Consider the following 19,647-nt stretch of genomic DNA (forward strand, 5'->3'; position numbering starts at 1 on the left):
ACGAATGACGATCGCATTTCCCAGTCCGGCTTTCTAGTGTCCGTGCAAGCGTGACGCGCGTAGCTGTGACTCAGGGCTCGTTGCCAATCTGCGGCGAGAGAGTCAGCGCAGGCGGGCGTATGGGGCCTCTCCACACACCTCCTTGGCGAGGAACTCCTTCCACTCGTCGGCGCCAAAGGAGCTGCCGATGCTGCCGTTGACGAGACCGTCCCAGACTGTGCAGCGTCAGTCGATCGCACGCACACCACACTGCACACACGCTCACCAGCCGTCGGCGTGACGTGGATGCCTGCTTGCCGCGTCAGCCGCCGCCTCTCTGCTTCCACACAGCGCACATACCGTTCTGCCGGCCCATCTTGACACACCACTTGACGTCAGACACACACGCGCTACCGGCGTTGCCCTCCTTCTCGACGCGCAGCAGGTTCTTGATGGCCTGGCCCAGCGGCAGGCCCTTCTCGGGCGCCTGCAGCAGCGGACGGCCCGTGTGCACGCGCGGCGCCTCGCCCAGCGACGAGATGACGAGCGAGGCCATCTCTGCGCGGATCTGCCGAGCATGCGTGAGCGCCGGGGTAGCGGAGCAGATAGAGCGAGGTGTGCGCTTGGCGGTTCTGGCGGTCTCGCAAGCATTGGCATGCTAGATGCACGCTGCCGCGAGTCATTGCCTGCCTCTCACTCTGGGACAAAGCCGAGTCGCAGCACTCGGCTTGCCTCCCCTCCTCTTCAGTCCCTCACTGGCTCGCCTCGGATCGCCATGCCTCGCCTCGCCTCGCCTCGCCTCCACACACTCACCTGGTCCGCATTCTTGTTGCGCGCCGGGCCGTCAAAGTAGCTCTCCTGCACCTCCATGAGCTTGCGCGCAAACACCCACGCCGCATTGTCGTCGGCGTTGCACAGCTTCGTCCACTCGGCGTCGTAGTCCTTGCCGCTGCCGCGCGGCGCTGCCAGGCGCGCCACGGCCACGGCTGCTTCGCAGAGCTGCGAGGCAAGGTGAGCGGAGATACACAGGCAGGCCAGCGGGGCATTGTGCGCTCTGCAGGAGAAGACCTGCGCTCTGCTACCACAGAGATAGGTCTGCTGCCTCTTGTCCTCTCGAAGTCGCTGCAAGAGAGCCAGGCGTGCCGCCTTCTCGTAGGTGGCCCATCGGACTGTAGCTGACATTGCCTTGCAACTACAGAAGTTGATCACTGCCTATTGTCCTCTTGGACCCGCTGCAGGTCTGGTGTGTCGCCGGTAACTCATCCTCCTGCCACTGCCGCTGCCGCAGCGCCTCTCGCCCTCCTCTGTCGGCGCGCACTCACCAGCGGCGCCGTGCTGTGCCACGGCTGCGGGTAGGGGCGCAGCAGCACGCGCACCTTGCCCGCGTACTGGCCGCCGGGCATGACGAGCGGCAGCAGGTGCGTGTCGACGCCGCGGAGCTGCTTGGCGCTGAAGGGGCAGGTGAAGTCGAGGTAGAGCTCGAGACAGTGCGGCGCCTGCGAGTCGCCGATGGCAAAGGGACGCAGCTGCGGAGGGAGCGCCATGGCGGGCTGGACGTACGGGTGGTGGTGGTGGGAGACGCAGAGGCGAGGCGAGGGCGGCACTGCTGCATCTGGCTGTTGCCTTGCTTGGCGCAACGGGAAGTGGCATCGGCATCAGATGGCGCAAGCGAGGTGGAGGCGCACGGACGCACCTTCGCGGTGTTCAGAGGCGCGCGACTCTTCCTCCAAGTCCGCGCCAGACTTTCTCTTCTCCACCACCACACCACAAGCATGCCCGTGCCCACCGCCGTCGCCGCCTCGTCGCCGGCCTTCGTGCAGGCCGCACAGGCGCTGCCGCCGCTGCCCGCCCTCGCCGCCGCGGCGCCGGCGACGCGCGCCGCCGCCCACGCCGCACGCACGCGCATCCGCAGCGACGCCGCCATGGCGCACTGGCGCGCCTCGGCCGCTCATGCGCTGCTCGAGCGCTTCCTCGCGCGCCTCGCCGAGGCAGCCGTGGGGCACGCCACGCAGCTTGATGCCGGTGCGGGCGGCAGTGGCGCGACCAGCAACGCAGGCAGCAGCGCAGAGACCTTCGACGGCATCGCATGGGTGCTCGGCCTGCTCGCCGAGCTGGCACGCTGGACCGACGAGATTGCGCCGCTGCAGAGCCCGCAGCGCTTCGGCAACCTGGCTTTCCGCACCTGGGGCGCCCGCTGCGAAGAGGTGCGCGCCGCAGAGGCGCCGCAGCTGGCACTCTCCGCCGCGCTGACGCCCCTTCTTCTTACAGCGTCTCGAGGCGCTGCATGCCCCGCTGCCAGCGGCGCTTCAGCCGTACATCCCCGAGCTGGCGAGCTACCTGCGCGGCGCATTTGGCTCGTGGGTGCGCCTCGACTATGGCTCGGGCCACGAGCTGGCGCTGCTCGCCTGGCTCTGCACGCTGGCTCGCCTCGGCGCCTTTGGCCGCGGCGCGCTGGCCGAGCCGCCAATCGACGAGAGCGCCACGGCCGAGCCGCAGGCGTGGGAGCGTGCGTTGGCTACGCAAGTGGTGCCGGCATACCTGGCACTGGTGTGGGGCCTGCAAGACCGCTATGGCCTCGAGCCCGCCGGCAGCCACGGCGTCTGGGGTCTGGTGAGTGGCTTTGCTTTGCCCTGCCACAGCGAGGCGCTCATCGAGGCTTGCAGGACGACTATCACTTCATCCCATACGTCATCGGCGCCGCACAACTTCGCAGTGAGCTCTTTAGCATCTCTGCACCCTCTCCTGTTGCTGATGACGCGCCCCAGACCAGAACAGCTACCTTCCGTCATTCATCGCGGCCGTCTCGGCTTCGTCCGACCGCTCGCCGCGCGCTTTGCTGCAAGAGCGCGCCTCTGCGCCCTTTGCCAACCTCCTCACCAGCTCCGTGCTGCGTATCCACGCTCTGAAGCGTGGCCCTTTCCACGAGCACTCGCCCATCCTCTCCGACGTCTCGCGCACCGTGCCCAACTTTGCCAAGGTGGCCGCCGGCATGCTGAAGATGTGGCGCGCCGAATGCACGGGCAAGCGGCCCGTCGTGCAGCACTTCGTCTTTGGCGGCGTGGGCTTTGTGTGGGATGGGCCCGAGCCCACCGACGAGGAGGAGGGCCGCGAGGGCGCTGAACGGACGGCGGCGACAGCACGAGGCGCTCCGGCTGGCACCTCGCTGCCGCCGCTCAACGCGCAGCGTCCTTCCACTATTGCACCGCTGCCAGCGCAGCGCAGCGCAGTGCCCGGTACATCGTGGAGCGTCTCGCGTGCGGCGCAGTCGCATCACGCAGCAAGCTCTGCAGCTGGCGCTCCGACGATGGCAGCGACGGGCGCTCCGTGGGCTCGTGGCAACGGCGCTTCGTCTGCGGCCATGTCGCCGACGGGCGCGCCGTGGGCGTCGTCAAATGGCTCGTCGCAGGCACGCACCTCTGCGCCGGCGACCGCGCCGCGAGCGCACAACACCGGCTTCGTCCCGCTGCCGCCAGACTTCGACGCCTCGGCACCGGCGCAGAACACCTCGCGGCCACCCGCGACAGCGCCGCGCGCCCACAACACCGGCTTCCAGCCTCTGCCGCCGGGCTGCGATCCAGCACAGCCCAACGGCTCTCCGGCGCCGGCCTCGGCGCCCGACACTGCGTCCTCGATGCCGGCCACTGCACCCCGCGCGCACAACACGGGCTTCACGCCGCTGCCAGCTGGCTTCGACGCCATGCCGCCGCCCAACCTCTCCAGCGGCGCGGCACGGCAGCGGCCGCTGCGACGCGTCGAGGATGGCGAGTAGCAGCCCGATGCACGCTGATGTCACACGTGGCGAGGCGTGAACAAGGTCGTGAATGCTGCACAAGTGTGCGGGTAGGTGGACAGAGGTGACGCGAGAGAGTGGCCCGTGGTCGTGAAGGTGAAGTCGAGTGATGTGTGATGTGCGAGGCTGGACGGAATGTGTGAAGGCAGACGACGATGCGCGAGCCCGGAGAGCGATGCGTCTGAGCTGCGCCGCGTGAGGCTGCTGATGCTGTGACAGCGTTGGCGCGTCTAGCCACGGCTCTTGGGCGCCTTGCGCTTCGGCTTGACGTCCTGCAGCTCGCCGTCGTCGTTGAGCTGCGGCTTGACATCCTGCTCCTCGGCAGCCGGGGGAGCACTGCCGCTGCCGCTGGCAGCGCTGCTGCGGCTCTTGCGCGGCGCCTTGCCGCCCGTCTTCTTGGTAGCCATGCGCGGCTTGACGTCCTCCTCCTCCGGCTGCTCGAGATCCTCCTCGGGCTCCGGCTTGGCGGCGCGTGCGCCCTTCGACGATGACGCACTAGCACGACTCTTGCGAGCCTTCTTCTGCGGCTTGGGCGACTCCGCCTCGCTGTCCTCCTCCTCCTCATCGTGCGAGCCATGCGTGTCCACCATCTTGCCGCGTGCGTTCGACTTGCTCGCACGGCTCGGACGCGTCGAGGCGGGTGCGGCAGCACGCTTCTGGGCCGGCGCACGCTTGCGCTTCTTGCTGTCCTCCTCCTCGCTGCTGTCGGCAGCACTGAAGTCGCTCTCAGCCTCGTGCGACGACGGCGAGAAGGCGCCCGCGTGCGCCTCGGACTCCTCGTCCGACGACGCGGCCTTCTTCTTGCCCTTGGCCTTCTTCGCCGGCGCCTTCTTGGCGGGTGCCTTCTTCTTCTTCGACGCCGAGTTGACGTGCGGCTTCTCCTCGATCTCCGAGTCGCTCTGGAACGCCGGCGACGCCGCCTTGCCCTTCTTCTTGCGCGGCGTCGCCTTCTTCTTGGGCGACGCGGATGCGCTTTTGCTGTCCTCGTCCTCCTCGCCCGACGCCGGATCCGGCTTCTTGGCCGACTCGGGAATGTCGGCCGGGTCGACGGCGCCCGTCTCCCACGCAGTGCGGATCTTCTGCTGGTCGTCCTCGTTGAGGTCCTCAAAGCCGTCCTGTGTGGTGCGTGAGTCGAGGAGCACAGTCACGACAGAGCAGATCACTCACCAGGTCCTCGGCCTCGGACAGCGAGTTCTTCATGTTGGCCAGCACGCGCGATGTCACGCAGCCCCAGTGGCGCCAGGCCAGCGTCGTGTTGCCCATGATCTCGACGACTGAGACAGGGAGCGTGAGCGTGTGCGATAGCGTACACATGCGGCGACGACGTACCGGTGCCGAGACGCTGTGAAGAGCGAGACGATGCGAAGCGTCAGCAGAGTGGACGGGCAGAGCGGGGCCGGCCAGCGCATCTGCAGACACGCGGACGACGAACGTTCCACATCGAAACGAGCAACGTAGGCAGACTCGGCGATAGTTTCCCTGCAGCCTGGCGCGCCGCAGCGAGAACCATGCGTGCCTGTCGCCACTTGCACTCAACCCCAGGCCGCAACGCACTGCGCCTGCCCCTGCCCTGCGCCCTCCCCGGCAGCCCCCCCCCCCCCCTCTTGACGCGCCCCACTCACGAGCATGCTCTTGCCGATCTTTGTGCCCTTGCACGGCTGCGGGCCCTTGCACCCGGCGCGGCCCGCCTTGTCGTACTCGATGCGGTACGCTGTGCGCGCGACGAAGCGTGGATGTCAGCGGTGCGCGCGGGCTTGCGCAGGCGTGCAGTGCGCACCCATGCTGTGTGCGCGCGGTGGCGGCGACGGTGTGGGAAGGACGACGTGTGCTGATGAGTGAGACTTGCTGCGTGTGCTGGCTGCGTGGATGGACGTGGATGGAAGGCAAGAGCGCGGCAGCGAGGCGCCGGGTCGTCCGAGGCGTGGCCCTGCTTCTGACGACGCGCATCGCTCGCTGCTCCACTTTGGCATCTAGAGAGGCAGCGTGGGAACAGCACGTCACGCCCGACTCCCGCCAGGCGCCGCGACTTTTGACGGAGCGCGGCACCAACACCTCGCCGTCCTTCTCGCCATCACCACGGCCGCCCTCTGCACCGTCCCGCCGGTGCCAGCGCACTCTGCGCCATGCGCCTGCCGCGCCGCACGCCCTACACGCACGCCGCGACGCTGCCGCGTCTGCACGCGCTGCTCTACCCGCGCAGCGCGCACGCCGAGCTCGCCTCCTCCTCGTCCGCCTCGCCCTCCGACGCCGCAGCCGCCGGCGTGGCGCTCGTGGCGCTGTGGCAGGCGCGCGGCGCATGTCCCGCTGCGCTCGAGAGCTCGGCGGCCCTGCGCCGTGCCCAGCTGCTCGACAAGCTGCTGGCGCGCCACATGGCCGACGCAGAGGGCGCGCGCAGTGCCTACGCCCTCGCACTCATCCGGTGGGTGTGACGTGCGGCACGAGGCCAGATGCACGTCTGCTGAATCTCTGGCGTTGTATCTCACACTCCCGTCGTAGCTTCGTCAATGCCCTCGTCGACGCTCACCAGACGGGCATGTACGCCCAGAGCATCGCGCACATCGCCGCACGCATCGGCCTGCCGCTCTGGTTCGTCGAGCTGCGCCACGCCGCCACGCACGAGGAGCTGCCGAGTCTGTCGGTGCTGCGCGAGGCGGCTGCGGCGGTGAGTGGTGCTGCCCCTCAGTAAGCCCCGGAAGTTTGCTCACGCTCATCTTCCGCAGGCGCTCGACTGGCTCGACGTGCACTTCTGGACGCCGACGCTCGCCTCGCTCATCTCGACGCCAGCGCGGCAGCCAGCGAAGCGCGCCTCGTTCCTAGCGCTACCTCCGGCGCCCTTCTCCGCTCCCGACGCATCCGCAGCGCTGCGCACCGCGCTCGTCGGCTACCGTGCGCTGGCCAAGAGCGTCGTGCGCGACGAGTCGCAGCGCGGCAAGCTCAAGGGCCCCATGCTCAAGCTGTGTCGCGAGATTGAGACGCTGGCGCGCGACCTTGAGCTTGGCGCTCATGTCGTCGGTGGCTGGGGCGTGCGGCGGGCACGGGAGGAGGAAGAGGAGGAGATACTGGACGATGAGGACGAGGAGGCGCGGGTGGAAGAGGAGGAGGCGGAGAATAGCTGGAGCGCGCTTGTGCAGGCGCTGCTCGAGCCGGGCGCGCTCGTGCCGCTGTCCAAGGCGTGAGTAATGCTCAAAGTAGATTCAGAAGCTGATCAGCTGACGCTGGGCGCAGCAAACGGCCGGCTGCCGTCTCCGGTCAAGTAGCGCAACTGCCCGGCCCACTGGGCGAGCAGTGGCGCTTCCTGCTGGAGCACCTCTCCAGCGCGCTGCCCGGCTTCTCGACCGCACTGCAGTATGCGCTACTGGCGCGCATCAGTGACGGACAAGGCGAGAAGGGCACCGGCAGCTATGCGCGCACCGTCTGCGCATGGCTGCTGCACCTCGTCGAGGCCGAGACTCGCTCGCAGCGCGGCAGCGATGCCCACGACGACCAAGCCGCACGCATGGCTCGGCGATGTCTGCAGCGGCCGTCTCCTACGTACGTGTCCACTGCGCAGCGTCGGCTTGCCCATGCTGACTCCCCTCGCGCGCAGCTCTCTGGCAGTAGCTAGGCAGCTCTGTGCTGGGCGACCAGCGCTGCAAGCACAGCTGCAGCCGCTCTTCTCCACGCTCGAGGCCAGCGGCTTCCTCTCTTCGCACGCGCAGGCAGTGCCGGCAGTGCCGCCAAGCGATGCCTCGCATGACATGCAGCTCGACGTCGCGGAGTCAGCGGCGGCGCCAGCGCCGAAGGAGACGGGCTACGAGAACGCCTTGCTCGAGATGCAGGCGCGCTTGGCTGCGTTGCGCGAGGTGCGTGCGTCGCTGCGCTTGCCTGCAGACCCACCCACTGACTCTCTCTCCCAGCAACGAGCAGCAGCAGAAAGCGCAGCAACTGCAGCGGCAGCACCTGCGTCGCCCGCCGCGCAAGAGCAGCCTGGAGCAGAGGCAGATCCATGGGCTGCCGTGCCCGGCTGGTCATCTCCGCCGGCGGACTGGACGCCGGCGCCGCTCGGCTGGCCGCTTGATGCGGCCTCGCTCGTGCTGCTGCCAGCTGACGAGGCGCTACGGGCGCACGTCGTGCACCTAGTGCCCTAGCTGCAATTGTACATCCGTCACATTTGGCTTCCTTTCTCTCCTCCCGGCCCTGCGCCTACTTCTGCTGGGCCGAGAACTTGCCCGCTGCCCAGTCCTTTGTCTTGCTCGCCATCCTGTGTGCATGTCAGCCCTGCCGCAACTGCGCGCCTGGTGTGCGCTTGGGACTCACTCGACCGCCGCGCTGCCCCAGTCCTCGCCGTGGTTGTGCGCGTCCTTTCCAATGCCCGAGCGCTGCTCGGCCTGCTCCTGCGTCAGCGCGGTAAGCACGCCGAGGATGACGGGCGTGTTGGAGTCGAGCCCGACGCGCATGAGGCCGTGCACGCAGGCGTCAGAGATGTACTCGAAGTGCATCGTGCTGCCCTTGATGAGGACGCCGATGGAGATGACGGCGTCGAAGGGCGCAGAGGGCGCGGATGAGGTGCTGCTTGGTGTGCTCGAGGGATCGAGCAGCGAGGTGGCAGACATGAGATCTGTCGCAGCCGATGAGGCCTGCGTCTGCGCCGCGGCGATCATCCTGGCAGAGGTGTCAGCATCGGGCGCAGTGGGCACGCACACAGTCAGCGAGCACACGAGGGCCACCGACGCCCCACCGCTGCAGGCCTCGACGCACGCCGCAGCGCCATGCTGCGCACACTCACCGTGCGGTGGCGTGCGGCAGCTCCCAGCTGCCCGGCACGCTCTCGACGACGATGTTGTCGCGCTGCACGCCAGCGGCGGTGAGTGCCTTGAGCGAGCCCTCGACGAGGGCGTCGATGCAGGCGCCGTTCCAGCGCGCGTGCACGATGCCGATGCGCAGCGATGCGGCATGCGGGAAGGGTGCCGTGGGTGCGGCGGGAGCGTGGACCTGCGGCATGGCTGTGAGAGGAGACTGGAGGAGGTGGTGGACGGAAGGCTGGCCCAAGTGGCCGCCCGGGCCGCAGGTTGCCGAGGCGGTGCGCGGCGCGTGCGTGCTGACGTAAGCACGCCGCACAGGCCATGCTGCAGCGGCTTCCACGGCTCGCTTCCGTTCCTCCACCTCCCGCCCCTTCCGCACCGTCCGCAGCCATGCTGGCGGCGCTGCCGCTCATCACGCTGCTCGTCGGCGCCGCTGCGCTGCTGCTGCAGCTGTGTGCCGTGGCGCTGCTGCTGGCGCAGCTCTGCGAGCTCGTCGAGACGCGCCCGCGCAGCGTGCAGCGCTGGGGCATGCGGGCGGCACTGGTGCGTGGGGCATGGCTCTCTCAGGTGCTTCTGACATCTGCTCACGCCTCTGAAGGCCAGCTGGGTGCTGCTCGTGCTTGGTCTGCCCACAGCGCGCCTGCTGCTCCTCGCCTGCCTCTCGCAGCTGGCACAGGCGGCGCTGCTGCGCCACACCCGCTGGCCCGCATCGCCGCCGCTGCTGCTGCTGGCGGCGACGCTGCCGGCGGTGCTGCTGCATCTGCTGCTCCTCTCGCACCACCGCCGCTCCCTCGCCGCAGACGCAGCACACGCCGCCCAGCCGCTCCTGCCCGGCGGCCGCGCGCTGTGGGACGCCCCGCCGGCACCACCGCCGCCCATGACGGCGGCGCAGACGGCGGCGCTGTGCGCGCTCCTCTGGGCCACGCCGCTCCTCAACCTCACCGCCGCATGCGCACAGAGCTGGGGCCTGCCTGCCGCACGCACGGCTCAGCGACGGGAGAATTAGATGCGCATTTTGCAAGAGAGATGGTCCGAAGGAGCGGGCAGGGGGTACAGGTGACGCGGATGAGAGGAGAGCAGCAGCAGCGGGCGGGCGGGCAGAAACATCACGCTCCTTCATGGCGCCGCCGCCGTAGGCCGCGCTGCTGCCGCCTCCCCGGCGGGCGCTGCGGCATCCTCGGGCGCCGCAGCCGGCGCCGGCTGAGCCTCTCGCGCCTGCAGCCACTCGGCAAGCTTGCGGCGGCGAGCCTCGCGCTGCGGCTCGGCCCGCCGCTCGCGCGCCTCGAGCGTCGCGGCAGGCAGCTGCCGCACAAACGTGTCCGTCGTGCCGGCGCCGTAGAAGAGGCGGTAGGTGTTCATGCACATCTGCAGGCAGCAAGAGTCAGCAGTGCTCGCCGTCCGCCCACGCACACGAACGCACCTTCAGGTCCAGCTCGTTGCGCGCAATGAGCGCGCCGCCGCGCGGCACCTCGACCTCGGCCTCGTCTGCCTCGGCGGGCGCACTGCGCTGTAGGAAGGGCGGCGCAACGGGCGCTGGCAGGCCCTCGGTGGGCGTGTGCAGCACGTAGCTGGCCGTGTATTGTGCCCAGCGCTGCTCTTTCGTACGCGGATCGCCCAGCGTCGGCTCGTCCTTGGAGAGCATCTGCAGCAGCAGCTGCCGGCTGCCGGCCTGCCACTCGACGCGGAACAGGTTCTCCTCGCGCCCCAGCACCGCCTCGGCGGCGACGCGCCGCGCAATCTGCGCCTTGTAGTCGGCCGACGAGCCGCTAGCGCGGTCCTTCTCCAGAATCGACTGCAGCTCCTGGCACTTGCTGTCCGTGGCGATCAGCTGCGCCGTCTTGACGAGCGCGCCGATGACCTTGTCGAGCGTGAAGAGCAGGTAGCCCTCAATGCCGTACATGTAGCGCACGCTCTCCTCGAACGTGTTGCGGTCCAGCTCGCCGTCAAAGAGCTTCTCGGCGAGCTCGAGCAGCGTGTCGTAGTAGCGGCTCGGCGACAGCGTCAGGCCGCTCACCTCGCCGAGCCCGTTGGACGTGCCGTTTGGCTGCACGCCGTTGGCCGACGACGTGCCGCTGCTGTGGCTGGTGCTGGCAGCCTGGCTCGCGGCCGCGGCCGCACCGACGACGGCTGCCGGGCCCGTCGAGCCGTCCTGCAGGCCAAGCTCGAGCGCCACGGGGTTGATGCGCCGCTTGGGCGGCTGCTGCGCGGCCATCTCGGCGCCGAGCTGCTTCATCTTGAACAGCCGCGCGTAGAGCAGCTGCGGAGAATGTCAGCTGCGCGCTAGCCCGCGCCACGTAGAACTCACCTGCAGCAGGCGCACGAACACATAGTGCGATGTGGAGCAGAAGAAGTTGCACTTGATGCTCGCCGCGGCCGGCTGCGCACTGCCGCCGGGCGAAGGCGCCGCGCTCTCGGCCGCCGGCGGCGTGGCGACGTTCTGCCGGGTGGCCGAGTCGAACGCCTTGACGCCGGCGGCGTTCAGCCACGTCTTGGGCTCGGCCGGGTTGACCGCCGAGTCGGCCTCGACGGGCGCCTCTTGCATCTCCTCGTCGGCCGGCGCTTCCTTGGTCGCAGGCGCCGCGCTGCCGTCGGCCTCGCTGAGCGCCTGCGCGGCAGCCGCCTTGGCCTCGCCGTCGAGCATCTCCACGTCGGGCGCGCCCGAGCCGCCAGCGACGACGGGCGCCGTGGCCGCGTCCATGGCCTCCGTCGCGGCCTTGACCTCGGCAGCGAGCGCAGGACTGGACGCGCGAGCTGCCGTCGTAGCAGCAGCCTCCGGCGCCGCTTCGCCCTGCGCCGCCTCGGCCTGGTTGCGCAGCAGCCGCCGGCGCAGGTCGCCCTCCTGTCTGCGCGCAGCGGCCGCGCCGCCGCGCCGTGACGTCGACGCGACGGATGCCGAGTCGGCGTCCGAGGCGTCGGCATCGCTGCGCACGTCGTCGTCGCCGGCGCGGCTCTCGGCCTCCTCGTCCGCCTGGCCCTCCAGCACGACGCCGCCGCTGAGCTGCTCCTCGAACTCCTGCGGGTCAAGGGCCAGCAGCAGCGGCACAAATGTCCGCAGGAAGCCCTCGATGCGGTCGCAGTCGGCGCGGCTGTACGGCGCGCGGTCGAGGAAGCTGAGCGCCAGCTTCAGCACGTCCATGAGCACGCCCGTGTCGTCGAGGGCGTATGCCAGCTGGTACTGCGGGCGCGGGCGCGGCAGGTTGGGGTCGACGGCTAGGCGCGCCTGCAGCTGCTGCGTGCGCTTTGCCTCGATCTCGGACACGAAGGCCTTTGTCGTGATGACCTTCTTGTCGCTGGCCTTGAAGTTGACGCCCTGGTGGTCGAGGCTCTTGTAGTAGTTGCGCGCATCGACCTCGCGCCACACCTTGTTCCACTCGCGCTGCGCGCGCTTCCACTCCTCGTCCTTCTGCTTCAGGCGCGCCAGCACCACGGGCACGGCGACGCACGGATTGTCGTGCAGCGCCGCAATCACCTCGACGCCGTACTCGCGGCCGTAGACCTTCTTGACGACGCGCTGGTAGATGCTCTTCGACTGGCCGCCCAGCCCGGGCTTGAGGCGGAATGCAGCGCGCTCGTCGGCGTCCATCGTCGTGATGCGCGCGGCGATGGGCTCGAGCAGCGCAATCGTGCGCAGGTTTGCCTCGATGTGGTAGTCGTACTCGTGCCGCTCCTCCTCGCTGCGGTACAGCGCGTCCTCGTACACGTTCTTCTTGTGCGGGTTGAAGCTCTCGCCCTCGCTGGCCCACGTCGGGTGCGAGACCCACGTGTCGTTGAGCACCTCCCAGCACATGGGGTCGCGCCCGCTGCACGCGAGGTTGATTTCGGCCTTGGGCAGCTTGCGGTAGCTGGCGCCGTACACCTTGCAGCTGCCGAGGTCGACGCGCTCGCGCTGCAGCGCCGGCACGTTTTCGATGATCGGATCCTCAGCCTCGAGCCAGCCATGCTTGCCCATGTCGTAGCCGCAGAGGCACTGGAACGCATTGAACAGCTCGCGGTTGCCGCCGATGAACAGCGACGCGCGGTCGACGAGCGTGCGCACGTCAATGACGTCCTGCGTGTAGAGGTTGAGCAGCTTGAGGAACTCGAGGTACGTGGCGCGGTCGTCGATGTGCTTCTTGACGCGGTCGAAGAAGGCCACCTCGTCGGTCGTGGCGAGCGGCGGCGCCTGCGGGCCAAGGCCCATGCCGCCGCTGACGCCGTTGACGCCCACGCCCATCGGCACGAGCGAGCCGTCGGGCGCCATGGCGAGCCCGACGCCCGGCGCCGTGCCCGGCACCGGAATCAGCGAGCCGTCGCTGCCGTACATCAGCGCCTGCTGCGCGCTCGGCGGCGGCATGGGCATCGGCGGCGCGTACGCCTCCTGCGCCGCGACGGGCCCGCCGACGTCGCGCGCGGGGCTGCGCTCCAGCTTGGCGTGCGAGTGCTTCGACTTTTTGCTCTTGCTCTTGGCTGCAGGCGCAGGAGCGGCCGCCTCGGCGCCCGGCGTGCTGCTGGCCGCGCCCGCCGCGCGCTTCTTGCTGCGTCCGCCGCCCGGCGCCTTCTTGGCGCCCTCTGGCGGCCCAGCGTCGAGCCGCGCGGCGCCGGGCGGGGCCTGTGCGCCGTGGCCATGCGGGCCCTGGTGGCTGCCCGCACCTGCCTGCGCTGCCACGCCTGGCGCACCCATGCCCGCGGTGACCTGGCCCAGCATGCCAAAGAGCCCGCCGGCCGCGGGCGGCGCGCCCGACGACGTGTCGGGCAGGAACTGCTTGAACTCATCGAGCAGGTCCTTGTCGTTGTTGAACAGCACCGTCACCTGCGCATACACCTGCATGCAGCGTCAGGCCCAGCGCACGCCTCAGCACAGCCCTCGCACCACTCACATCGCCGATCGGCCGCTGCTCCTTCTGGTACGTCTGCAGAATCTCGAGGAACTGCTTGTACGTGTCCGGGTCGCCCGAGAAGCGCTGCTTGATGCGGTTCACGTAGCTGATGGCGTGGTTGAACTCGACGGGCGGGCGCCGGTCGGCGGCGTTCTGTGCGGCGCTGCTGGGGAACGGCGCCGAGAGCACGCCGGCGCCGGCCGTGGCGCCGGGCGTGGCGGGCCCGGCACCGGCGTGCGAGGGGCGCGCCGGCGTCGCCAGGCCCGAGAGCGAGCCGGCGGGCAGCGAGGGCAGCGCCTGGCCGGGCGCGGCGCCGGGTGCGGCTGCATACGCGGCGCCGTGCGGCGGCGCGTCGGCGGCATGTGCGGCGCCGGCGTCGCGGTGCATGCGCGAGATGGCGCCGGCAATGCCGCCCGACGTCTGCGTCGTGGTGCCGGTGGGCGTGGTGACGGTGATCATGTTGGCGCGGTCCGGATCGAGGCTGCACTCGATGCGGTAGCCCGGCGGCAGGAACGTGTTGAAGCCCTGGATGAGCGACGGGTGCCCGCGGAAGAGCGTCGAGACGCGCTCAATGACGCCGGGCGTGTCGATGGACTGCGACTTGAACTGGGAGTGGGAAAGAGTCAGCACTGCGCAGGCAGAGGCACGCCCGCCGGCCACGCACATCCTTCATGATGTCGAGGAAGCGGTTGTACACGTCGGGGTGCTCGGCGAACTGCACCTTGACCTGGTCAAGGTAGGACAGCGCGTCCTTGACGTTGAGCGTCGCCTGGATGGGTGTGAGCGGGGTTGCGCAAAGGGGTGGCGTGCGGCCGCGGCACTGACCATGCTGGGCAGGCGGCGCGGGCGGCGGACAGCGCAGGGCGCAGATGCGAGGCCAGCGCCGGGGCTGGGTGCCGGAACGTGCGCAGCCGCAGCGGCGAGGCGGCCGGCGCGAGAGGGACGCGCAGGTGGGCGGAGCGAGAGGGCGTGCGCAGGGCAGACAGCGTGCCGCGAGGGAGTGGCTCGGGAGGAGGGTGGGCGCAGAGAAGGAAGCGCGGCGAGGCGATGATGCGCGTGCTCGGCGATGCGGAGGCGCGGCAGGGACGGCGAGGCGCGAGGAGGGGAGGCAGCAGCGCGGCGCGCGGCTGCGCCTCTGGTGCTGCTGAGGCACGCACGCTGCGCTGGCGGCGACCATCGTGCGCCGCGGGCACGCCGCCTGTGCCTGCCGCCGCGGTGCGCGCACACGACTCCCGTGTCCCGGCCGTGCGAGAGCGAGGCTGCTCCTCCTCCAGCCAGACACCCTCCCGACTCTGCAGGCCGCGTGGTGTCGAAGGGGCAGCATGGAGGTGGTGGCTGAGCAGTGGCAGTCAGAGACACACCAAGTCCTGCGTCGGCAGCCCTGCCGCTCCTGAGCCTGGCACGCGCTGCTGCTAGCTGCTGCTCCCTGCACGGGCCGCAGCCAACGCTGCGCATGCCTGGCAGCACCGTCGGGCTACCAGGCGCACCGCAGGGTGAGCGCATCTTGTCTGCGAGAACATGGCGTCTCTATGTAGAGCCGCCGGAGTCTCGATGGCTTTGCGGAGTCGCAGGCAGCACAAACGCTCGCTGGAAGGGCGCCAGGGGCCGGCTTAGTCACGTGCGCGGACAGGGGTCCGCGCTGCGAAATCCGTGAGGGCCGCGGCCAAGCAGATAGGCGCGGGCGCGCGCGCGGCGGCCAGGGCCGGGCGCAGCAAGCGCGGCGCGCCTCCTCAAGGCACGTTTCGCCTTCGCGCGCTCTGCGTGAGAAGGAGCAGCAGCGGGCAGCCACGCCTTCCTCTCTCCCGCACCACCACCTCTTCGCACCACACAGCATGGCTCTGCCTGCTCGCCTTGCCGCACGCCGCATCGGCGCCGCCGTGCCGCGCCTCGCCGCCGCCGCGCCCGCGCAGCGCGGCCTCTCCGCCAAGGCCGGCGCTGCGCCGCCGCCGCAGCCGCAGTCGAGCGTCTTTGCCGCGCTCGACACGTTTGCGCCGCGCCACATCGGCCCGCGCGACGGCGACATTGCCAAGATGCTCGCCGTGCTCGGCTACGACTCGCTCGACGCCTTTGTCCGCGACGCCGTGCCCGCCGAGATCCGCCTCGCCGCCGACGGGCAGAAGGAGACGGCCGGCGCGCAGGACGGGCGCCAGGGCGACCGCATGGCCAGCAAGCGCATCGCCGCGCTCAGCGAGAGCGAGCTGGCGCGCCGCGGACGCGCCATTGCCGACATGAACCGCCCCGTCAAGAGCCTCATCGGCCTCGGCTACCACAACACCAACGTGCCGCCCGTCATTCTGCGCAACGTGAGTGCGACGTGTGGTGATCCTGCGTGGCCGCCTGCCTGCGGGTGTCACTTGCAGGCCCTGCCTGGCTGCCTGCGCACATCTTGCTGCCTCGTCTGCCGTGTTCTCTGTCTCACGCGCTGCACTGTAGATCCTCGAGAGCCCGGCATGGTACACGTCCTACACGCCCTACCAGCCCGAGATCTCGCAGGGTGAGTCCCGTCTTGCGCTGCCTGCCCGCGCCTCACTCACACATTCTCGCAGGCCGCCTCGAGTCGCTGCTCAACTACCAGACGATGATCAAGTCGCTCACCGCGCTCGACATTGCCAATGCCTCCTTGCTCGACGAGGGCACCGCCGCCGCCGAGGCCATGACGCTGGCGTACGGCCACGGGCGCTCAAAGCGTCGCACCTTCCTCGTCGACACGGCCGTGCTGCCGCAGACGCTCTCCGTGCTGCGCCAGCGCGCCCGCGGCTTCCAGATCAACGTCGTCAGCGTGGATCTCTCGCAGGGCCTGCCGCAGGAGCACGCCAAGGACACGATGGGCGTGCTGGTGCAGTACCCCGACGTCGACGGCGTCATCCGCGACTACGCCTCGCTGGCGGCCGAGACGCACAAGGCCGGCGGCCTTGTCGTCGCTGCAGCAGACCTGCTGGCGCTCACGATGGTCAAGCCGCCGGGCGAGTGGGGCGCCGACATTGCAGTGGGCTCGTCTGCGCGCTTCGGCGTGCCGCCGGGCTTCGGCGGCCCGCACGCGGCGTTCTTTGCCGTGCGCGACAAGCTCACCCGCAAGATGCCGGGCCGCCTCGTTGGTGTCTCGAAGGACGCTCGCGGCAAGCGCGCGCTCCGTCTGGCGCTCCAGACGCGCGAGCAGCACATCCGCCGCGCCTCCTAGACGACCCTCTCTCCGCGCACCTGCTCCTCGGTCCGGCCTCAACGGCCCACAACCCGAGCTGCGCACGCCAGTATCCACGAGCGCCGCATCTGCGCATCGCTCCACCGTCCCGTTATATTCACCCACTCGCCTCCGTCATGCTTCCCATCCGTTCCTGTGCAATCATTCGCCGCCTGCGTCATCCTGTATCTTGCCCACATCACCCGTGTCACGCGAACTCAACGTTCTTCTGCAATCAATCACATGCTATCTAGCGACGCGCTCGCCGTGGTGGGAGAGCCCTGGCGGCGCGTGGTGCGCCGGAGTCATGACTGTCCACAGCGACTCTGCATCTTGAGCACCGCCGCAGCCCAGCACAGTCGTCAACGTCTCGATTTCGTCAATATACAAGGTGACACAGACTCCAGGGGGCGGGACAGGGTCGGAGCAAAGATGACGCAGGGGGGACCGGGCGGGGAATCGGGAAACGAGACAGGGAATAAGACGAAGGGTGCTCAGTACGAGACGGTGTTGACCTGCTGCTGCGGCAGCGCCTCCTTGACAGCCGCGTCCTTCTCGTCGACGCTGCTGGCTGCCTCCTCGTCGGCAGCGGCGCCGGCACCAGCGACGGCGCCGGTCCAGTAGGCATCCTCCCAGCCGGTCGCGCCGCGCGGCTCGAGCCACACCTTGCGCTCGGCGAGGGAGATCTGGCCGGGCACGGGGAAGAGCCACGAGGCGAAGAGGTAGATGCCGCCGGAGACGAGCAGGCCGATGAAGAAGGAGAGCGTGTAGATGTGCTGCGCTGCCGTGGAGACTAGGAGCAGAGATGGTCAGCGGAGGCTCTTAAAAGTGTATGCCACATGTGCACACTCACCATCGGCGCCGAGCACGCCGGCGAAGCCAGTGACAGACGTGGCGATGCCGGCGATGTATCCGGCAAAGGCACGCAGGTTGATGCCCTTTGCGAAGTAGTACGGGCTAAGGCCGTTGCCGGCGTCGTCGTGCGTGCTGAAGAGGCGCGGCACGTTGAAGTAGCCGCGGCGCAGCACGTAGTAGTCCGCGAGGATGACGCCGATAATGGAGCTGAGGAAGAGCGAGTAGGCCGAGAGGTACGTGGCGAAGTTGTTCGACGAGGAGAGCACGTGCCAGGGACAGTAGGCCATGCCGATGGCCCAGCAGAGGATGCTGCCGCGGCGGATGTTGATGTAGCGAGGCAGCAGCGCCGTGAGGTCGGAGCCGGCAGAGAGCGAGTTGGCGGCGATGTTGACGCCGAGCTGCACGATGATGAAGGAGAAGCCGATGCTGTGCAGGGGTTAGTGCGACGTACGGCAGGGGATTGGCAGTGCTAACTCACAAGAAGCAGGCAGCACGCGTGCCAGAGTGGTACGGGTCGAAGTCGAGGCGGGCGTTGAGCAGGCTGATCGGGTCCCACTCGAGCGTGCCGGTGATGACCTGTCCGCCGGCGGCGATGAGGATGCCGAACGCCGCCGTGACCGTGAACACGAGCGGGACGCTGACGAGCTGTGGCCACAAGACGGCCGAGCGGCGGTTCGCCAGACGCGCAAAGTCTGCCTGGTTCGTGACGACGGTGGCCATGTTGCTGACGCATGAGACGACGGCACCGACGAAAGCCCAGGCGCGCTGACTGCCGTGCACCGTGGCGGGCTCGCGGATGACGGAGCCGAGGCCGCCTGCGTCGTGCAGCGTCCATGCGAGGAAGCTGATCAGTGCGATGGGCGCCACCACGGCCTTCACGGTGAAGAGGTGTCGAATCTTCTGCGGGCTCGGCAGCACGCAGACGAGGTTGAGGAGGCCGAAGAGGAAGAAGGAGAGGAGGTCGCGCGACGAGACGCCGGCCGAGGCTGGCAGACGGTTGGCCATGTTGTAGTAGCTCGGGATGATGGAGCGCAGCGTGACGGTGACACACTTGCCGCCGATGAAGGCTGCAGGGTGTGGTGTCAGTGCCTGTCTGTGCCGCACTGGATGCGTCCGACTCACCTTGCACTCCCTGCCACACGCATGCCATGACGGCGCGGTTCAGCACTGGCCACAGCGCACCGAAGAGGCCGAAGCTTGCACGCGTGACGACGGGAAAGCTGCAGTGCGTCGTGGCGCCGATGCGGGCCATGAGGACGACAAAGACGGCCGAGATGCTGTAGCCGATGGCCGTCGAGACGAGGGCTTCCCACCACGTCAGTCCCGCCGTCATGGCAGAGGCGGCAATCATAAGCACGTTGATCTGTGTGGCGAGGCGAGTCAGTCGTGCTGCATGTGGCCTCTGCTGGATGAAGCACTCACGTTGCAGCCGTCGGCGAGCCAGAAGGCGGCGTACGACTTGGCCGTCCATGCGCGGGCATCGCGGCGCACCGGCTGCAGGTCGTGGTTGAGGAGGTAGTTCTCGGCGCGCGAGCCTTCGGGCGCGTGGGGCACGCGCAGGGCCTTGGAGAGCTGGGCACCGCTGAGCATCTTGAGGCGAGGCGAGAGAGTCGGAGAGGGGTGAGGAAAGTGGCGAGAGTGCTGCGAGAGGCGGCGCTTCTTGTACCTGAGCGACGCAGAGGGCGCCGTGTAACATATCGCCTCGCCGCCGCCGCGCGCCGGCGTCACACCAGAGCTCGTCCATCCGCGCCTCCCGCGCACGCCGTGGCGTCCCTGCCATTCGGCGCCGGCGACACTGGACTGACGCGTGCGGCAGGCGTCAGCTCGCGGGCTGCGCGCCGAGCGCCTGCTGCGGCAGCGCGAACGCTCGCCGCCCTCTGAGCTGACGCTCGCCCAGGCGTCACATGGCGGGCGTGACCCCATGCATGCTCGCCGCAGCTGCGTCCCACGGTCTGACGCCGCGACAGGCGTCAGCTCGCGGGGTGCACGCGGTGATAAGGCCGGAAAGCAGCGATAAGCCAGCTTTTGCAGAGCTGCGGTCTGACGCCGTGCGGGGAAGACGCGCCAGCTTTTAGCCGCGGCTCGGCGCCGGCGCGGGATAAGGCGCCGTCGGCCGGACGGCTCGGGGAGGGCGCCTGCCGCAGCATGAAGCACTCTGCCGGCCGAGAGAGGCCCTTGAGGCTTCATTGCGCTGCGAGGTGGATCAGA

At 69.3% G+C, this 19,647-nt stretch overlaps 9 protein-coding genes across 9 annotated transcripts; 4 read left to right on the forward strand and 5 right to left on the reverse strand.

Annotated features, from left to right (window-relative positions):
• Positions 1–70: 70 nt before the first annotated feature.
• Positions 71–1,523, reverse strand: FA09DRAFT_336101 (hypothetical protein; the record flags this gene model as incomplete). Its single annotated transcript, XM_025743838.1, has 6 exons — positions 71–88; positions 139–215; positions 266–289; positions 340–547; positions 793–978; positions 1,302–1,523. 6 exons carry the CDS (start codon positions 1,521–1,523, stop codon positions 71–73), a joined length of 735 nt encoding a protein of 244 aa, XP_025600966.1.
• Positions 1,524–1,901: 378 nt separating this feature from the next.
• FA09DRAFT_293420 (Phosphotyrosyl phosphatase activator) lies at positions 1,902–3,040 on the forward strand (the record flags this gene model as incomplete). Its single annotated transcript, XM_025740048.1, has 4 exons — positions 1,902–2,183; positions 2,248–2,589; positions 2,643–2,691; positions 2,745–3,040. Coding segments are annotated over 4 exons (969 nt in total), but the record flags the coding sequence as incomplete, so codon positions are not given.
• A 921-nt stretch (positions 3,041–3,961) lies between these two features.
• On the reverse strand, positions 3,962–5,311 carry FA09DRAFT_110309 (hypothetical protein). The gene is made up of 3 exons (XM_025738992.1): positions 5,099–5,311; positions 4,937–5,043; positions 3,962–4,884 (listed from the first exon to the last, which is right to left on the reverse strand). Exons 2-3 carry the CDS (start codon positions 5,030–5,032, stop codon positions 4,000–4,002), a joined length of 981 nt encoding a protein of 326 aa, XP_025600968.1. The 5' UTR covers positions 5,033–5,043; positions 5,099–5,311; the 3' UTR covers positions 3,962–3,999.
• A 532-nt stretch (positions 5,312–5,843) lies between these two features.
• FA09DRAFT_110343 (Las1-domain-containing protein) lies at positions 5,844–7,466 on the forward strand. Its single transcript, XM_025738993.1, has 5 exons — positions 5,844–6,188; positions 6,266–6,431; positions 6,490–6,540; positions 6,655–6,941; positions 6,995–7,466. Exons 1-5 carry the CDS (start codon positions 5,893–5,895, stop codon positions 7,371–7,373), a joined length of 1,179 nt encoding a protein of 392 aa, XP_025600969.1. The 5' UTR covers positions 5,844–5,892; the 3' UTR covers positions 7,374–7,466.
• A 324-nt stretch (positions 7,467–7,790) lies between these two features.
• FA09DRAFT_327422 (dimethylribityllumazine synthase) lies at positions 7,791–8,761 on the reverse strand. Its single transcript, XM_025741394.1, has 3 exons — positions 8,535–8,761; positions 8,066–8,410; positions 7,791–8,009 (listed from the first exon to the last, which is right to left on the reverse strand). Exons 1-3 carry the CDS (start codon positions 8,747–8,749, stop codon positions 7,952–7,954), a joined length of 618 nt encoding a protein of 205 aa, XP_025600970.1. The 5' UTR covers positions 8,750–8,761; the 3' UTR covers positions 7,791–7,951.
• A 179-nt stretch (positions 8,762–8,940) lies between these two features.
• On the forward strand, positions 8,941–9,556 carry FA09DRAFT_336106 (hypothetical protein; the record flags this gene model as incomplete). Its single annotated transcript, XM_025743839.1, has 2 exons — positions 8,941–9,093; positions 9,149–9,556. The coding sequence occupies 2 exons, from the start codon at positions 8,941–8,943 to the stop codon at positions 9,554–9,556; spliced, it is 561 nt and encodes a 186-aa protein (XP_025600971.1).
• Positions 9,541–14,497, reverse strand: FA09DRAFT_303773 (hypothetical protein). Its single transcript, XM_025740449.1, has 6 exons — positions 14,232–14,497; positions 14,071–14,175; positions 13,407–14,012; positions 10,856–13,351; positions 9,971–10,807; positions 9,541–9,915 (listed from the first exon to the last, which is right to left on the reverse strand). Exons 1-6 carry the CDS (start codon positions 14,232–14,234, stop codon positions 9,667–9,669), a joined length of 4,296 nt encoding a protein of 1,431 aa, XP_025600972.1. The 5' UTR covers positions 14,235–14,497; the 3' UTR covers positions 9,541–9,666.
• Positions 14,498–15,225: 728 nt separating this feature from the next.
• On the forward strand, positions 15,226–16,801 carry FA09DRAFT_327423 (glycine cleavage system P-protein). Its single transcript, XM_025741395.1, has 3 exons — positions 15,226–15,709; positions 15,840–15,900; positions 15,953–16,801. The coding sequence occupies exons 1-3, from the start codon at positions 15,239–15,241 to the stop codon at positions 16,582–16,584; spliced, it is 1,164 nt and encodes a 387-aa protein (XP_025600973.1). The 5' UTR covers positions 15,226–15,238; the 3' UTR covers positions 16,585–16,801.
• A 277-nt stretch (positions 16,802–17,078) lies between these two features.
• On the reverse strand, positions 17,079–19,029 carry FA09DRAFT_293521 (NCS1 nucleoside transporter family; the record flags this gene model as incomplete). The annotated part of the gene is made up of 5 exons (XM_025740052.1): positions 17,079–17,377; positions 17,438–17,865; positions 17,918–18,506; positions 18,562–18,802; positions 18,862–19,029. 5 exons carry the CDS (start codon positions 19,027–19,029, stop codon positions 17,079–17,081), a joined length of 1,725 nt encoding a protein of 574 aa, XP_025600974.1.
• Between the last annotated feature and the right edge of the window lie 618 nt (positions 19,030–19,647).

Source organism: Tilletiopsis washingtonensis, assembly GCF_003144115.1.
Source record: "Tilletiopsis washingtonensis strain MCA 4186 unplaced genomic scaffold FA09scaffold_2, whole genome shotgun sequence".
NCBI lineage: Eukaryota > Fungi > Basidiomycota > Exobasidiomycetes > Entylomatales > Tilletiopsis > Tilletiopsis washingtonensis.

Excerpts from the sequence above, each read along its gene's own strand:
- FA09DRAFT_110309 (XM_025738992.1), bottom strand. The coding sequence starts at position 5,032 with ATGGGCAACACGACGCTGGCCTGGCGCCACTGGGGCTGCGTGACATCG. Across the intron at positions 4,885-4,936 it reads TGTCCGAGGCCGAGGACCTG|GACGGCTTTGAGGACCTCAA; the intron begins GTGAGTGATCTG and ends CGCACCACACAG.
- FA09DRAFT_110343 (XM_025738993.1), top strand. The coding sequence starts at position 5,893 with ATGCGCCTGCCGCGCCGCACGCCCTACACGCACGCCGCGACGCTGCCG. Across the intron at positions 6,189-6,265 it reads TACGCCCTCGCACTCATCCG|CTTCGTCAATGCCCTCGTCG; the intron begins GTGGGTGTGACG and ends CTCCCGTCGTAG. Across the intron at positions 6,541-6,654 it reads CGCCGACGCTCGCCTCGCTC|CGTGCGCTGGCCAAGAGCGT; the intron begins ATCTCGACGCCA and ends CTCGTCGGCTAC.
- FA09DRAFT_327422 (XM_025741394.1), bottom strand. The coding sequence starts at position 8,749 with ATGCCGCAGGTCCACGCTCCCGCCGCACCCACGGCACCCTTCCCGCAT. Across the intron at positions 8,411-8,534 it reads CTGCCGCACGCCACCGCACG|GATGATCGCCGCGGCGCAGA; the intron begins GTGAGTGTGCGC and ends CACCTCTGCCAG. Across the intron at positions 8,010-8,065 it reads TGGGGCAGCGCGGCGGTCGA|GATGGCGAGCAAGACAAAGG; the intron begins GTGAGTCCCAAG and ends ACATGCACACAG.
- FA09DRAFT_303773 (XM_025740449.1), bottom strand. Across the intron at positions 14,013-14,070 it reads TCCTCGACATCATGAAGGAT|TTCAAGTCGCAGTCCATCGA; the intron begins GTGCGTGGCCGG and ends TCCCACTCCCAG. Across the intron at positions 10,808-10,855 it reads TGTTCGTGCGCCTGCTGCAG|CTGCTCTACGCGCGGCTGTT; the intron begins GTGAGTTCTACG and ends CATTCTCCGCAG.
- FA09DRAFT_327423 (XM_025741395.1), top strand. The coding sequence starts at position 15,239 with ATGGCTCTGCCTGCTCGCCTTGCCGCACGCCGCATCGGCGCCGCCGTG. Across the intron at positions 15,710-15,839 it reads CGCCCGTCATTCTGCGCAAC|ATCCTCGAGAGCCCGGCATG; the intron begins GTGAGTGCGACG and ends GCTGCACTGTAG. Across the intron at positions 15,901-15,952 it reads CCAGCCCGAGATCTCGCAGG|GCCGCCTCGAGTCGCTGCTC; the intron begins GTGAGTCCCGTC and ends ACATTCTCGCAG.